This window comes from Microtus oregoni, unplaced genomic scaffold, assembly GCF_018167655.1.
Source record: "Microtus oregoni isolate MIOR12 unplaced genomic scaffold, Mior012 000014F_ref0000157, whole genome shotgun sequence".
Taxonomy (NCBI): Eukaryota; Metazoa; Chordata; class Mammalia; order Rodentia; family Cricetidae; genus Microtus; species Microtus oregoni.
In genome coordinates this window covers 37,112,322-37,127,814 of record NW_024543073.1, presented here as the reverse complement: position 1 = coordinate 37,127,814, position 15,493 = coordinate 37,112,322, and the positions used below count along the sequence as shown (strand labels likewise).

The window sequence follows — 15,493 nt, the reverse complement described above, 5'->3', positions numbered from 1 at the left end:
TACCACCAGAACGGGTTAGAGGTATGTCAACCCCAGCCTGGCTTTTATGCAGAAGCTGGGCATTTGAATTCATGTTCTCATGTTTGTGTGCCAGCAAGGATTCTTACAGGCTGAGTTATCTCCCCAGCTTCTTGGATTTTATATGCAAAAGAAATCAGATATTGTTTACATTCCATCATTGTGATGTTTTGGGTTGCAAATAATGAAAAACACAACTTAACTGACTTAAATGGTAAGGGAAATTTATGGACTAATTTCCCGACCCAATCAACTGAGAAGCTCAGTCTTTCGATCAGTTGCTGCTCCCAAGCCCACTCGTAGGCTCGTTATGGCCTTCATCTCCCATTCATCTACCTCTTGAGATCCCACCTCGGCCAGCTACAGCTTCTTGATCATCACCCCAGCATTTTCAATCAAGTCCCAGAATGGACCCTAATGGGAATGACTTAGGCCCTGAAACTGTCACTGTGGTGACTCTTTCTATCTTCTGAGCTAATGAGAAGTCAACTTCCCCACAACACCTCAGCTTGTCAAGACTGGGGATCTGGCTATGGAACAGTGGGGTACATGTAGATCACTTTGCTTACACAGCATAGTGGGAGGACTCACCATTTCCCAGGCAGGAAGTTCTGTAGGTCTCAGGGCTAGCTTGTGAGTGAACACATGGAACATAAACCTCCCTTTAAAAAGCTGTTAAAAACAGAGCAATTCCATAGCGAATCCCTGACACAGCAAGTTCAATTGTAGGTTTCTGTGATGAGTGGCATGGAGTCCTTCGGCATCATCTTAAAGGGGCAGTTTAACATTCGTTATGAGGAAGCTCTGGAAGCAAATAGAAGTAACAACTTTATCAACTCCTTGTCATGTGATAGTGTGCTCATTCAGACAGTTGAGTGTCAGGGTGTTTTGCTTTTTTCTTGCATATTTATTACCCACATAGATTTTATTGTATATTGATAACTTAGTTTGTCAAATCAATACAATTTACAATCCATCTCCTGTGGTAGTAACATTTTAGAATGTGAAATCTCACAAATGATCATATTTCAAAAGATAGTGAAAGATATTTTTGATTTTTCGTCTTTTTAAAAATAATTTATCTTTCAGCCAGGACTCTCTCAGATATAGTAAGTAAGAATAATTGACAAAAATATACTTTTCTCACACATACTGCCCTTGATGAGAGCATTTGACTCATGAAAGAAGAGTTTGCCACAGTTCTGAAACAGCTGCGGCATTTGTTGCCGAAAAATTACTTTGACATCTGCCATCTACACACACTTCCCACAAAGCACTGGAACATCTGCACACACTTTCCCACAAAGCACTGGAACATCTGCACACACTTTCCCACAAAGCCCTGAACATCTGCACACCCTTTCCCACAAAGCACTGGAACATCTGCATGCCTTTTCACCCACATCTGCACACCCTTTCCCACAAAGCAGTGGAACATCTGCACACACTTTCCTACAAAGCATTGAAACATCTACACACCCTAATTGGAAAATGGTGATATCAAAGATGTTTCAGTGCATGCCCTTTTACCCACAATACACTTCCCTTCTATGTGAGTCTTAAAGACAAAAGCAAAACAACAAAACAGCAAATCGTACATGGAATTAATTCAACTTTGATATCACCATTTTCCAATTAGATGGAAACAGACTAAGGATAAGGCAGGATCTAAATATTTTATCTCACCGTAGGATAGCAAGTGCTTCACATATATCTTATTTACTCTTCACAAACCATGTACCCACTAGGTTCTATTTATATCACTGTTTTAGAAGATGGGCATATGGACTATCAAGTTATCAATTGGAGGAAAACAGCTGCAGTCTGTTCTTTTTTATTTTGAGAGTAAGATGGGAATTCAGGAGACAGGTAGTCAGACTTCACTTTCAAGTGAAGATCTGAGGCCCTGCAAGGTCAGGACTTTGTCTGAGGTAACGGGGCTAATCTGAAGGAAGAAGAGGAAGTACAGCACACATCTGACCATTAGTTTAATGTGTGGTGCTGGCATCCGCCTTAGAGACACTGGCTATAAATTGGTTGCATTACCTTGCAGGAGAATTATTTTGATTAGATACAAGCACTCTACAAATGGACTTTCTTAATAATGACCACGTGTTTTGTTGTTTGCTTTTCCGGTGCACTAGGAAAAGGAAGTAGGCAGGTGACAAACCAGAGACTAATCCACAGTGAAAGCAACTTCTTTGAACCTGTCCTTATAACTTGGTGCTTGCTGACACAGTGGAATTAGTGCCACATGAATGAGGTTTTTATTAATCTTAAAACGGTCTTAAACTTATAGAAAATTGTGAAGATCAAAGAATTTCCATATACCCCATGCTCAGTTTTCTCCATTTCTACTATCTTATATTAATACCAATTTTTCTATTTTTATATTGAAAAGTATACAGAGGATGAAAAGATGGCTCATTTGGTAAAGTGCCTGCCACATAACCACGAAGACCTGAGTTTACACCGCCAGCACTCATGTAAAAATCTGAGTCTGAGCCTGGGTGGTTGTGGCGCACACCTTTAATCCCAGCACTTGGGAGGCAGAGGCAGGTGGATCCCTGTGAGTTATATGCCAGACTTGAGCTAGTTCCAACACAGGCTCCAAAGCCTGTCTCAAAAAAAAGAAAAAGAGAGAGAGAGAGAGAGAGAGAGAGAGAGAGAGAGAGAGGAAGAAGAAGAAGAAGAAGAAGAAGAAGAAGAAGAAGAAGAAGAAGAGAGGAGAGGGAAAGAAAGAAAAAGAAAGAAAGAAAAGGAAAGAAAAAGAAAACAACACCCCCAACAAACAAACAAAAAAATCCTAGTCTGGGAGGCATGTGTCTTTGATGCCAGTAGATGAGGACAGAGACAAGCAGATCACTGGCTTTTTGCCTAGGTCCCAAACCTGACCACATCAATGAACTTCAGGAAATAGGGATCAATCAAAGAAGATATGTAGCACTGACCTCTTTTGTACATGAGCATGGCAAGCATTCGCACTCATACACGCATCACATGCACACATACACACACACACACACACACACACACACACCACATACCACATACCACACACTATATACCACATGCCACAAACAAAAACTTCTCACTTCAGTTGAATTTTCTTGATTATTATTTATGCTCTATTTTCTTCTCCACAATTTCAGCTAAGATACCACAGTTCATTTAGTTTTTATGTGTCCTCAGGATTCTCATAGCTTCATGGCTTTCCCGACCTCTTTGTTATCTTTTCAGTGTGCCCTGGTGTTTGATAATGTTCACTGTTTTGAGGAGTGCTCGGGAGGTGTTTTATAGAACACCCTTCACTTTGAGCTTGGCTAAAGTTTTCCCAAGAGGTCAAGTGGGGCTGCGTTTGGAAAGGAAGGCCACGGAGATGAGGTGTCTCTGGTCACATCTTACCAATGGCATGAGCTCTCACCATGAATTGTCCCTGCTGCCGTGACCTCCTGCCCTTGTCTAGTGCAGTGCTTTGCTTTGCTCCAGTTCCTCCCTTCCTCTCCCTGCCGACACTGTACTCTTTAAAAAGGGTGCTAAGTAAAGCACACACTGTAGGAATGGGGAGTGTGTCCTATTTCCTCAAGGAATAGCTGCAGGTTTTATTTTGGATTCTTCTTCCCATCTCATGTATTTATTAAATCAACTAATATGTACTAGCATAGAATTTCAGATATGTGGTTTTTACCATGGATTAGAATTCAGTGTTATCCAGTGGATTTTGTTGCTTGAAAACTTTAAATAATTTCTCCTCTGAGTATTTGGAAAAAAGTGAATAAAAATCACTACTCTCTACAGGTTCCCTGTGCCAAGCTCCGTGTTGGTGGTTAGGTTTGTTTTGTAGGGAATAACATGCTGTTTGCACAGGTGAGCATGAGAAACCCACGCCAAGCACAGCTATATACCTGTGGCTGTGACTGTTCACAGAGATGGACTATACTTGAGCTTTATTCTGAATTTCTGTGTGGATAAAAATGGTAGAGGGTGCGCTTTGCTCATGTGAAGTCATTGTTGAAACAAAGCGAGTTTGTGCAATTCTGTTGCACAATTATTTTTATTTCAATCTAAAAAATTATTTATCTTCATTTTTTATTTATGTGTGTACCATGGACATGCAGATACCAGAAGAGTCTAGAAGAGGGCATGGGATTCCGTGGAGTTTCAGGTGGTTATGAGCCACCTGGTGTTCGTGTTAAGAAGCTAATGCCGGGCCTTCTGATTTATCTTTCCATTCCATATTTCACACTATTAAATCATCTGAGGGTGGAAACAGTAAAGGAAGGCATTATAGTCTTAAATACTTCGTATTCCTACTCTTTGTGGTCTTAAATCCATATAGATTACACAGCTGTGGAAAACATGAAAACTAAAAAGTAGGAAGGAAATCAAGTCAACCCCAATGTAATTGTTTTTCCATTGCAAGGCATTTTGACACTTTACGATCCTCAGAAGTGTCCTCTGTGAGTTGCACAGTATGCCTTTTCGATATGAGTGAGGGAAGATTCAGGAAGAGAACCCTGGGCAGCTAACATTAAAAGCTCTGATGACATAGCTTGTACCATCACGGTTTGTTCAGCCAACCCTGGTCACTGTGGTCTAATTGCAAAGCATAGTAGCCGTGTATAAAAGGACGGGGAAGAGAATTGTGTTGTCTTTGTTCTGACTCAGGTTTGTATAAACTTGATGTGTAGGTGGAAAGGTCACCAATGAAAATGAAGCGATGTTACAGGGAGCAGTCAATTTGCAGACAGACCATGTATGAGTAATCAGCGTTGTGGGAGGCCCAGAAAAGGCACTCCAGGAACTCCAGATTTCGTACTTTTAAAAAACAAAAGCAAATCTTGCTATGGGTTAGGATTGGGTGTTTACACACACCCCCACCCCCGAGACTAATGGAAATTCAAAAATCCCACATTTAAGCCCAGAGCTGAGGCTGCAGTGAGTTTGATGTGAGGAGAGAGGAGAGCTGGTATGTGCAGTGACTGCAGAATAACCCATCTGCCACCAGATTCATCCTTTGGAACCCCAAAGTCTAGTTTTGAGAGTCACGAAGAAAAGAGCAAGTGTGCTAGCAGCAGGATCAGCAATGTCTTAGCTATAGACTGACAAATGAAGTGCACTGTGGCATTGGTGTTCTTTGTCCTCACCTAAACTTATGGGAAGTGGAGTCTTTACTGCGTATTACTACGGATGCTGCTTCTCTCCTGAGTCAGTGTTGCTCATATGGAAATGTGCTGTTACTAATGGTAAAATCAAGGGGTTGGGGGTGTGGGCATTAAATGTAAATCATTTCTTAATTTTGTTCATGTGATTATATTTAAATAAAGTTCAAGAAGAAATGGGGGGTTCCTTCATCTTAGGTCATTAATTTGGTGGCAGGTGTTCCCACCCTACAGCAGGGACTCTGATGTTAGAAATACACTGTGAAAAACAAGTGTGCCTCAGCCTTCAGGAAGCCTGCAAGGTAACAGGAAGATGAATGTCAAAAATAGATGAACAGGTCACTAGCTCCTTATGATTGCCGTAACTGTTGTGAAAGAGCCTTTTTCCTGGTCTTCAAAACAGGCCACTACAGTGAACAAATGTTTGGGTGTGTCAGTCATTTGAAATAACCAGCATGTCTTTCTCAGAGTTATATGTTTGCTTGATACTTTGGGCATGTATTTCTTAATATACCTTTATGTTTGGAAGCTTATAAAATGTTTTTTTAAAAATGTTCAGGCAGTAGTGGCACACGCCTTTAATCCCAGGACTTGGGAGGCAAAGGCAGGTAGATCTCTGTGAGTTCGAGACCAAATTGGTCTACATGAGATAGTTCCAGGACAGGCTTCTCTACAGAGAAACCCTGTATCAAAAAAACCCAATATTTATATTAAAATTATGTCATTTACCATGTTCCCTTTCATCCATCTGGTCCTTCCCATCCTCCTTTCCCCTGCTCCCTCTCAAAATCTTGTCCTTTTCAGTTGACCCCCCCCCCCCCACACACACACCTAATTTCATAAACATACACGTAGTTTCTTGTATGTATGCGATTTCAGTGCTGGTCATTTGGTATTAGGTGACCAATTTAAGGCCTCATTTCTTCTGTTTTCAGTATTTCTTAGTTGACTGTAACCCTTTGGGGTGGGATGAGATTTCCCCTTCAAAGTTAGCATGTCTATTAGCACTGTACTTCTTGTTTAACTGGTAATACTGTCAAGACATCAGAGGTGAAGCTGCCCTCCCATTTATAGGACACACAGTGTCCAGAGGAGCTTTCTGGTTCCCCCCACTCTCACAATCTTTCCACACTCTCCTCCTTCTCTGTGACTTAAATGCAGAAGTTGTATTGTAGATGTCCATATTGGAGCTAGGCAGCCACAAGCAATTGTTCTCTCTACTTTGTCTTGTAGTTTTCTGTAATATGTTTCTTCTGTTTTAAGAGAAGTTTCTTTGATGAGAGATGTGAGTGTTATATTATCAGGCTGAGCCCTTGTGCAAAAGCAAAAACTTTTTTTTTTTTTTTTTTTGCGCCACAGCAACGTTTATTGAGAACGGGGAGGGGATCAGTAATTCTTGGCCGCAGCCTTCCTCATGGCGGCCAGCACATTGCTCAGCTCCTCCCGCTTCCTCTTGGCGCGTACGTGCGTGCCCACCCACTTCTTGATGAACTTGAGCGCACGCTTGTCCTTGGACACCTTGAGCAGCTCCATGGCGTGCCGCTCATAGGGCGTGAAGCCGCACACCTCCCGGATCATGTCCCGCACGAACTTGGTATGCTTTGTGAGGCGCCCGCACCGCCGGCTGTGCCTCAGCTGGCTTACTTTCTTCGTCACCTTGTGGCCCTTGTTGAGGCCCACGGCCATGGGATAGCGGAGGGCCATGGCTGCTCCTCTCCGATGGCGGCTGTGACAGGAAGCGCAAAAACATTTTTTAAAAAGATAATTTATAATAAAACAAGTCACTTCCTTCCAGTCATCCTGCAAGTCTTGAAGCCATTGTGCAAATCTGTGGGGCCGTACCTCTCTAGATCCACTTTGCTCGCTGAGGTCCTTCTTACATAGGGCAGAGAAGCTGCTGGAGCCTGATGTGGTGGTCTTGATCACGCTCCCTCCCTAGTTTCTGTTTTTCACCACTCTGCTCCCTCCCCCAAGGAACTCAACTCTAGCTTCTGCATGACTTTCTTTTTAAATCTGCGTTCCTCATCTTGTCAGTTGGTAAATTGAGTTGATTGCATCGTCTCCCTATCTCTCAGACCCAGCTCTGTTTCTCTGACCATTGACCAGATCATGCTCTGTGACTTCAATTGCACTGTTATAAAAAAAAAAATCAGATACTAAGAATTTGGTAAATGCAGTCTGTATGTATGACTTCTCTCTCCAAAAGTCCATGGAGGCTTCTTTTTATTCATGGGCTGAGATCTCTGCAGTAGCACCACGCTCCAGTATTTTTCTTTCATTCAAAATAGTGATGCCCATCTTTAAAGTACACAGTCATGAGCTCACATTGATTTTCCTGATGCCTGCTTCTTCCAAATACTCATTTAACAAAATCCTACACAAATTTTAGTCCCTGAACCTAACATCTCTATGAGGCTTCCTGGGATTGTCTTCCCCTTTGTCATAGTTGGTCTTGTTCTTCAATGGCTGAGTACCACCATGTTTTAATCTTCTTTTCATGTAGTTAACTGAGGGATAGGGTTCCATTTTAAATTCCATTGTTATTAATTATAAAGCTAACTGAAACACTGTATTAGGAAGACTCTTTTTTTTATTGAGAAAAGGAGAAAAAAAAACAAATTTCCACCTCCTCCCAGCCTCCCATTTCCCTCCCCCTCCTCCCAACCTTCTCCCCATCCTCCCACCCTTCTCCCCCTCCCCCCCGCTCCTTTCCCCCTCCCTCTCCAGTCCAAAGAGCAGTCAGGGTTTTCTGCCCTGTGGTAAGTCCTAGGTCCTCCCCCCTCCGTCCATATCTAGGAAGGTGAACATGCAAACTGGCTAGGCTCCCACCAAGCCAGCACATTAAGCAGGATCAAAACCCCGTGCCATTGTCCTTTGCGTCTCATCAGCCTTCATTGCTCGCCATGTTCAGAGAGTCCAGTTTTATCCCATGCTTTTTCAGTCACAGTCCAGCTGGCCTTGGTGAGCTCCCAATAGATCAGCTCCACTGTCTCAGTGGGTGGGTGCACCCCTCGTGGTCCCGACTTCTTTGCTCATGTTCTCCCTCCTTCTGCTCCTCATTGGGACCTTGGGAGCTCAGTCCAGTGCTCCAGTGTGGGTCTCTGTCTCTATCTCCATCCATCACCAGATGAAGATTCTATGGTGATATGCAAGATATTCATCAGTATTGCTCTAGGATAGGGTCATTTCAGGTTCCCTATCCTCAGCTATCCAAGGAACTAACTGGGGACATTGCCTTGAGCTCCTGGGAGCCACTCTAGGTTCAAGTCTCTTGCCAACCCTACAGTGGCTCCCTTAACTAAGAATTGTGGTTCCGTGCTCCCCTGTCCAACCTTCCTTTATCCCAATCCTCCTGTTTCCCCAAAGCCCCCCATCCTTCCCTTCTAACTTTTCTCTCCCCATCTCCCCTTACCCCCATCCCACCCCAACCCCAAGATTCCAATTTTCTCCCCGGTAATTTTGTCTACTTCCCTTAGCCAAGAGGATAACTATATGTTTTTCCTTGGGTTCACCTTCTTACTTAGCTTCTTTAGATTCACCTATTGTAGACTCCGTGACCCTTATTTATGGCTAGAAACCAATTATGAGTGAGTACATCCCATGTTCATCTTTTTGGGTCTGGGATACCTCACTCAGGATAGTGTTTCCTATTTCCATCCATTTGCATGCAAAATTCGAGAAGTCATTGTTTTTTACTGCAGCGTAGTACTCTAATGTGTATATATTCCATACTTTCTTCATCCATTCTTCCATTGAAGGGCATCTAGGTTGTTTCCAGGTTCTGGCTATTACAAATAATACTGCTATGAACATAGTTGAACAAATGCTTTTGTCATATGATAGGGCATCTCTTGGGTATATTCCCAAGAGTGGTATTGCTGGGTCCAGGGGTAGGTTGATCCCGAATTTCCTGAGAAACCGAAACACTGACTTCCACAGTGGTTGCACAAGATTGCATTCCCACCATTAATGGATGAGGGTACCCCTTCCTCCACAGCCTCTCCAGCAAAGGCTATCCTTGGTGTTTTTGACTTTAGCCATTCTGACAGGTGTAAGATGATATCTCAAAGTTGTTTTGATTTGCATTTCCCTGATTGCTAAGGAAGTTGAGCATGACCTTAAGTGTCTTTTGGCCATTTGAACTTCTTCTGTTGAGAATTCTCTGTTCAGTTCAGTGCCCCATTTTTTAATTGGGTTACTTAGCATTTTAAAGTCTAGTTTCTTGAGTTCTCTATATATTTTGGAGATCAGACCTTTCTCTGTTGCGGGGTTGGTGAAGATCTTCTCCCAGTCAGTAGGTTGCCTTTGTGTCTTAGTAACAGTGTCCTTTGCTTTACAGAAGCTTCTCAGTTTCAGGAGGTCCCATTTATTCAATGTTGCCCTTAATGTCTGTGCTTCTGGGGTTATACATAGGAAGTGATCTCCTGTGCCCATCTGTTGTAGGGTATTTCCCACTTTCTCTTCTATCAGGTTCAGTGTGTTCGGGCTGATATTGAGGTCTTTAATCCATTTGGACTTGAGTTTTGTGCATGGTGATAGATATGGGTCTATTTTCATTCTTCTACAGGTTGACATCCAGTTGTGCCAGCACCATTTGTTAAAGATGCTTTCTTTCTTTCATTGTATACTTTTAGCTCCTTTATCAAAAATGAGGTGTTCATAGGTTTGTGGGTTAAAATCCGGGTCTTCTATACGATTCCATTGGTCGACTTCTCTGTTTTTATGCCAGTACCACACTGTTTTCATTACTGTAGCTCTGTAATAGAGTTTGAAGTCAGGGATGGTAATGCCTCCAGAAGATCCTTTATTGTATAGGATTATTTTGGCTATCCTGGGTCTTTTGTTTTTCCATATAAAGTTGATTATTGTCCTCTCCACGTCTGTGAAGAATTTTGATGGGATCTTGATGGCGATTGCATTGAATCTATAAATTGCCTTTGGTAGAATTGCCATTTTTACTATGTTGATCCTCCCAATCCAAGAGCAAGGGAGGTCCATCCATTTTTTGGTATCCTCTTCAATTTCTTTCTTCAAAGACTTAAAGTTCTTGTCAAATAGATCTTTCACTTCCTTGGTTAGATTTACCCCAAGATATTTTATGCTGTTTGTGGCTATCGTGAATGGTGAAGCTTCTCTGATTTCCCTCTCTGCTTCCATATCCTTTGTGTATAAGAGGGCGACTGATTTTTTGGAGTTGGTCTTGTATCCTGCCACATTACCAAAGCTGTTTATCAGCTGTAAAAGTTCTTTGGTGGAGTTTTGGGGGTCGCTTAAGTACACTATCATATCATCTGCGAATAACGAAAGTTTAACTTCTTCCTTTCCAATTCGAATCCCCTTGATCCCATTATGTTGTCTTATTGCTATTGCTAGAACTTCAAGCACTATATTGAAGAGGTATGGCGAGAGTGGACAGCCTTGTCGTGTTCCTGATTTTGGTGGGATGGCTTTTAGTTTCTCTCCATTTAGTTTGATGTTAGCTGTCGGTTTGCTGTATATAGCTTTTATTATATTTAGGTATGACCCTTGTATCCCTAATCTCTCCAATACTTTTAACATAAATGGATGTTGAATTTTGTCGAATGCTTTTTCAGCATCTAATGAAATGATCATATGGATTTTTCTTTCAGTTTATTTATATGCTGGATTACATTGATAGATTTTCGTATGTTGAACCAGCCCTGCATCTCAGGAATGAAGCCTACTTGATCATAATGGATAATTTTTCGGATGTGTTCTTGGATTCGGTTTGCCAGTATTTTGTTGAGGATTTTTGTGTCGATGTTCATGAGTGAGATTGGCCTGTAATTCTCTTTCCTGGTTGAGTCTTTGTGTGGTTTTGGTATCAGAGTAACTCTAGCTTCATAAAAGGAATTAGGTAATGACCCTTCTGTTTCTATATTGTGGAATACATTAAGGAGTATAGGTATTAGGTCTTCTTGGAAGTTCTGGTAGAATTCCGCATTGAAACCATCTGGTCCTGGGCTTCATTTGGTAGGGAGGTTTTTGATAACAGCTTCTAATTCTTCGCGACCAACAGGTCTGTTTAGATTGTTCACCTGGTCCTGGTGTAACTTTGGTATATGGTATTTATCTAAAAAAGTGTCCATTTCTTTTACATTTTCCAGTTTTGTGTTATACAGGCTTTTGTAATAAGATCTAATGATTTTCTGAATTTCCTCTGTGTCTGTGGTTATGTCCCCCTTTTCATTTCTGATCTTATTAATTTGCGTATTCTCTCTCTGCCGTTTGATTAGTTTGGATAGGGGTTATCAATCTTGTTGATTTTCTCCAGGAACCAGCTTTTTGTTTCATTGATTCTTTGGATTGCTTTCTGTGTTTCTATTTTGTTGATCTCCGCCCTCAGTTTGATTATTTCCAGTCTTCTACTCCTCCTAGGTGAGTCTGATTCTTTTTTTTCTAGAGCTTTCAGGTGGGCTGTTAAGTCTCCAATATGTGCTTTCTCTGTTTTCTTTAAGTGGGCACTTAGTGCGATGAACTTTCCTCTTAGCACTGCTTTCATAGTGTCCCATAAGTTCGAGTATGTTGTTTCTTTATTTTCATTGAATTCAAGGAAGACTTTAATTTCTTTCTTTATTTCTTTATTTCTTCCTTGATCCAGGTGTGGTTCAGAAGTTGACTGTTCAGTTTCCATGAATTTGTAGGCTTTCTGGGGATAGCATTGTTGTTGAATTCTAACATGGTGATCTGATAAGACACAAGTGGTTACTAATATTTTTTTGTAACTGTGTAAGTTAGCTTTGTTACCGAGGATGTGGTCAATTTTTGAGAAGGTTCCATGAGCTGAAGAGAAGAAGGTATATTCTCTCCTATTTGGGTGGAATAATCTATAGATGTCTGTTAAGTCCATTTGCTTCATTTCCTCCATTAATTCTCTAATTTCTCTGTTAGGTTTCTGTTTGATTGACCTGTCCATTGGTGAGAGAGGAGTGTTGAAGTCTCCTACTATTAGTGTATGTGGTTTGATGGCTGCCTTGAGTTTTAGTAATCTTTCTTTTACGTACGTGGGCGCTTTTATATTAGGGGCGTAGATATTCAGGATTGAGACTTCATCCTGATGAATTGTTCCTGTTATGAGTATAAAATGTCCCTCTCCATCTCTTCTGATTGATTTAAGTTTGAAGTCACCTTTGTTAGAAATTAGTACGGCCACACCTGCTTGTTTCTTAGGTCCATTTGCTTGATAGGCCTTTTCCCAGCCCTTTACTCTGAGTAGGTGCCTGTCTTTGTGGTTGAGGTGTGTTTCTTGTAAACAGCAGAATGTTGGATCCTGTTTTCGTATCCAATCTCTTAGCCTGTGCCTTTTTCTAGGTGAGTTGAGCCCATTAACATTAAGTGATATTAATGACCAGTGGTTGTTAACTCTGGTCACTTTTTTAGTAGTAGGGTTTGTGTGTTTCCCTTCTTTGAGTTGCGCTGGTGAAGGGTCTCTAGATGTCTGAGTTATTGTGGGCATTGTTGGACTCCTTGGTTAGTGATTTTCCTTCTATTATTTTCTGTAAGGCTGGATTTGTGGCTACATATTGTTTAAATTTGATTTTATCCTGGAAAATTTTGTTTTCTCCATTTATAGTGAACGAAAGCTTGGCTGGATATAGTAGTCTGGGCTTGCATCCATGATCTCTTAGTTTTTGCAGTACATCTATCCAGGACCTTCTGGCTTTCATGGTTTCCATAGAGAAGTCAGGTGTAAGTCTGATAGGTTTACCTTTATAAGTAACTTGGCCTTTTTCCTTTGCGGCTCTTAATATTCTTTCTTTATTCTGTATATTTTGTGTTTTGATTATTATATGGCAAGGGGATGTTTTTTTTTTTTTGATCCAGCCTATTTGGTGTTCTGTATGCTTCTTGAACCTTCATAGGTATAACTTTCTTCATGTTGGGAAAGTTTTCTTCTATAATTTTATTAAGTATATTTTCTGGACCGTTGAGCTGCCCTTCTTCTCCTTCTTCTACTCCAATTATTCTTAGGTTTGGTCTTTTTATTGTGTCCCAGATTTCCTGAATGTTTTATGATGAGAATTTGTTGGTTTTGCTGTTTTCTTTGATCAGTGTGTTTATTTTCTCTATGGTATCTTCAGTGTCTGACATTCTTTCTTCTATCTCTTGTAATCTGTTGTTAGTACTTGTCTCTGTAGTTCCTGTTCGTTTACCCAGATTTTCCATCTCCATTCTTCGCTCGGTTTGTGCTTTCTTCATTGCTTCCATTTCATTCTTCAAGTCTTGAACCGCTTCCTTAACCTGTTTGATTGCTTTTTCTTGTTTCTCTTGGTTTTCTTGCGTGTCTTTGAGCAATTTATTCATTTCCTCTACTTTTTTGTTTGTAATCTCTAATTGTTTATGGCAGTTTTTCACCTCCTGTTTAAGGTCCTCTATTATTTTCATATAGTTCACTTTTGAGTCGATATCTTCTATTTCTTCTGGAGTAGGGTGTACAATTCTTCTTATTTCGGGATCCCTGGATTCTGGTGGTGTCATGTTGCCTTTCAGGTTGTTGGAGGAATTCTTGCATTGGCGCCTTCCCATCTCTTCCTTCAAATGGAGCCAGGAGAGGCCTGGTGTCTTGGTCCAGTCTTTGCTGTGATTGACTCTCTGGGTGTATCTCTTCAGTGTAGAAGCATGGACCATTCCAGTCCAGATGGGATTCCTCAGCAACTAAACAGGGCCGCTGGTAGCCCAATGATCCAGGGTCAAAAGGATGAATGGATTGGGGGTGGGGTATCCAGGTATCCAGGAGCGCACAGGAAGCCTGGCGCTGGAGCTGAAGGTGCCCAGGCTCCCTTACAGGGGACCCTGAGGCCTGCCCGGTAGGCAGGCACTCACCGCTCTGGGTGGGTAGCCTTAGTGTAGACTTAGGAAGACTCTTAAGGGCATTCTTAGGTTCCTCAAGGAAAGAGGATACCAAGCATAGACAGCATAGAGAAGAGGGAAAGAGCAAAGTGTCTGTGGGTTACTAGCTAACTTGGTAATAAATCTCCATCCTTTTCTACATTCACTTTACAGCTGTATCCTTGAAGACATCTGTCCTTGAAGCTTCCATTGTAACTTGTGTTCAGTTTTATCCTTGATTTCCTCAGGTCTTCATTTCAAAGTTTCACCATCTAAAACGACAAGTATTTGAGACAGTAAGTCGTAGTGGAAAAGAACGATACAAAAAAGCCAACAACTGTCTTTAAGGACTTTCTATGTAGGCAAACATAGAAACCAGGAGAACAAAGTTAGTGGTAATGTAGGGGAAGGATGACAATTAGAGTAATTAATGTGTACTCCTATTCTGCTGTGGAAAATAGAATCTATGAAGGGCAAAAGTCACAGGCACGTTTAGAATGGCTGACTTGACACTGTGTGGGGCTGGGAATTAATGCTTGATTACAGCTATGCTGTTACATACATATGTTGGGGTATGCTCATGGTTATGAACATGCTCATGGTTATGAACCACTATGCATTAAAGGATGCACTCACAAGGTCAAGTCAAAGTTACTCCTCAAATATGGTGATGATTCAATATTAGAAAAATTGCCAAACAATTATTTGGTATAAATCTCTTGTAAAATTCATCATGAGGCCCACTTTTAAAACATAAGTAAATGAAGAGTAGAAGAAAGAGCTTCAGTTGAATGAGCATGTGTTAGTGATCACAGAAGAACATGGGAGAATAGAGGGGGGATGGGGAGGGGGATAATATTATTATATTATACTATCAAAAATTAAAAAATTAAATTTCATGAAATTCAGAAATGTCCACAAAATCTATTCTGTTTTAAATACTCTTTTAGAAAAGCAACAAGGTTAAAAACTAAGCAAATCACACATTGAAATAAGGGTGAAGCAGAATTTACATTATATGCAGAACATATTTTTTGTACACAACCAAAAACACTTGAAAAATAAAAGAAAATAAAATCACTATATAAAATAATGTGTGCCCAATAGATTAGAAATAAACTGATCAAACTGGAAATTGAAAAAATACTCCACTTGCAATAGAGACAAAAACCTGTGAACATTCAGGAATGAAATTAGTTATATAGAGATGGAACCTATATGATAAACTATATCGTGTTATTAAAGGATTCAAAGGAAAACATAAAATAATGGGAAAGTTATATTTCCCTCGGGAATATGTAATACATGAAATTATGTATCTTTCTCAGATTGATGTAGAAATTCAATGCAGATTAGATCAGAAATTAAGACTTTTGTTTCATATATAAAACTTAAGAACTACCCATGTTTTTAGTGATTACTGTATGCCAGATGTTATATTTAACATTTTCTATGTATTCAAG

General features: G+C 40.7%; 2 protein-coding genes across 4 annotated transcripts in view; one reads left to right on the top strand and one right to left on the bottom strand.

The window, feature by feature from the left end:
* The window catches only part of Mctp1 (multiple C2 and transmembrane domain containing 1), a 573,552-nt gene that overhangs the window by 263,538 nt on the left and 294,521 nt on the right, over nt 1–15,493 (top strand). The gene's annotated exons all lie outside the window — the stretch shown is intronic.
* Nucleotides 6,567–6,884, bottom strand: LOC121455594 (60S ribosomal protein L36-like). The gene has a single exon (XM_041663198.1). The coding sequence runs from the start codon at nt 6,882–6,884 to the stop codon at nt 6,567–6,569; it is 318 nt and encodes a 105-aa protein (XP_041519132.1).

What these genes read in the sequence shown, in the direction of transcription:
- LOC121455594 (XM_041663198.1), bottom strand. Translation starts at nt 6,884, where the DNA reads ATGGCCCTCCGCTATCCCATGGCCGTGGGCCTCAACAAGGGCCACAAG.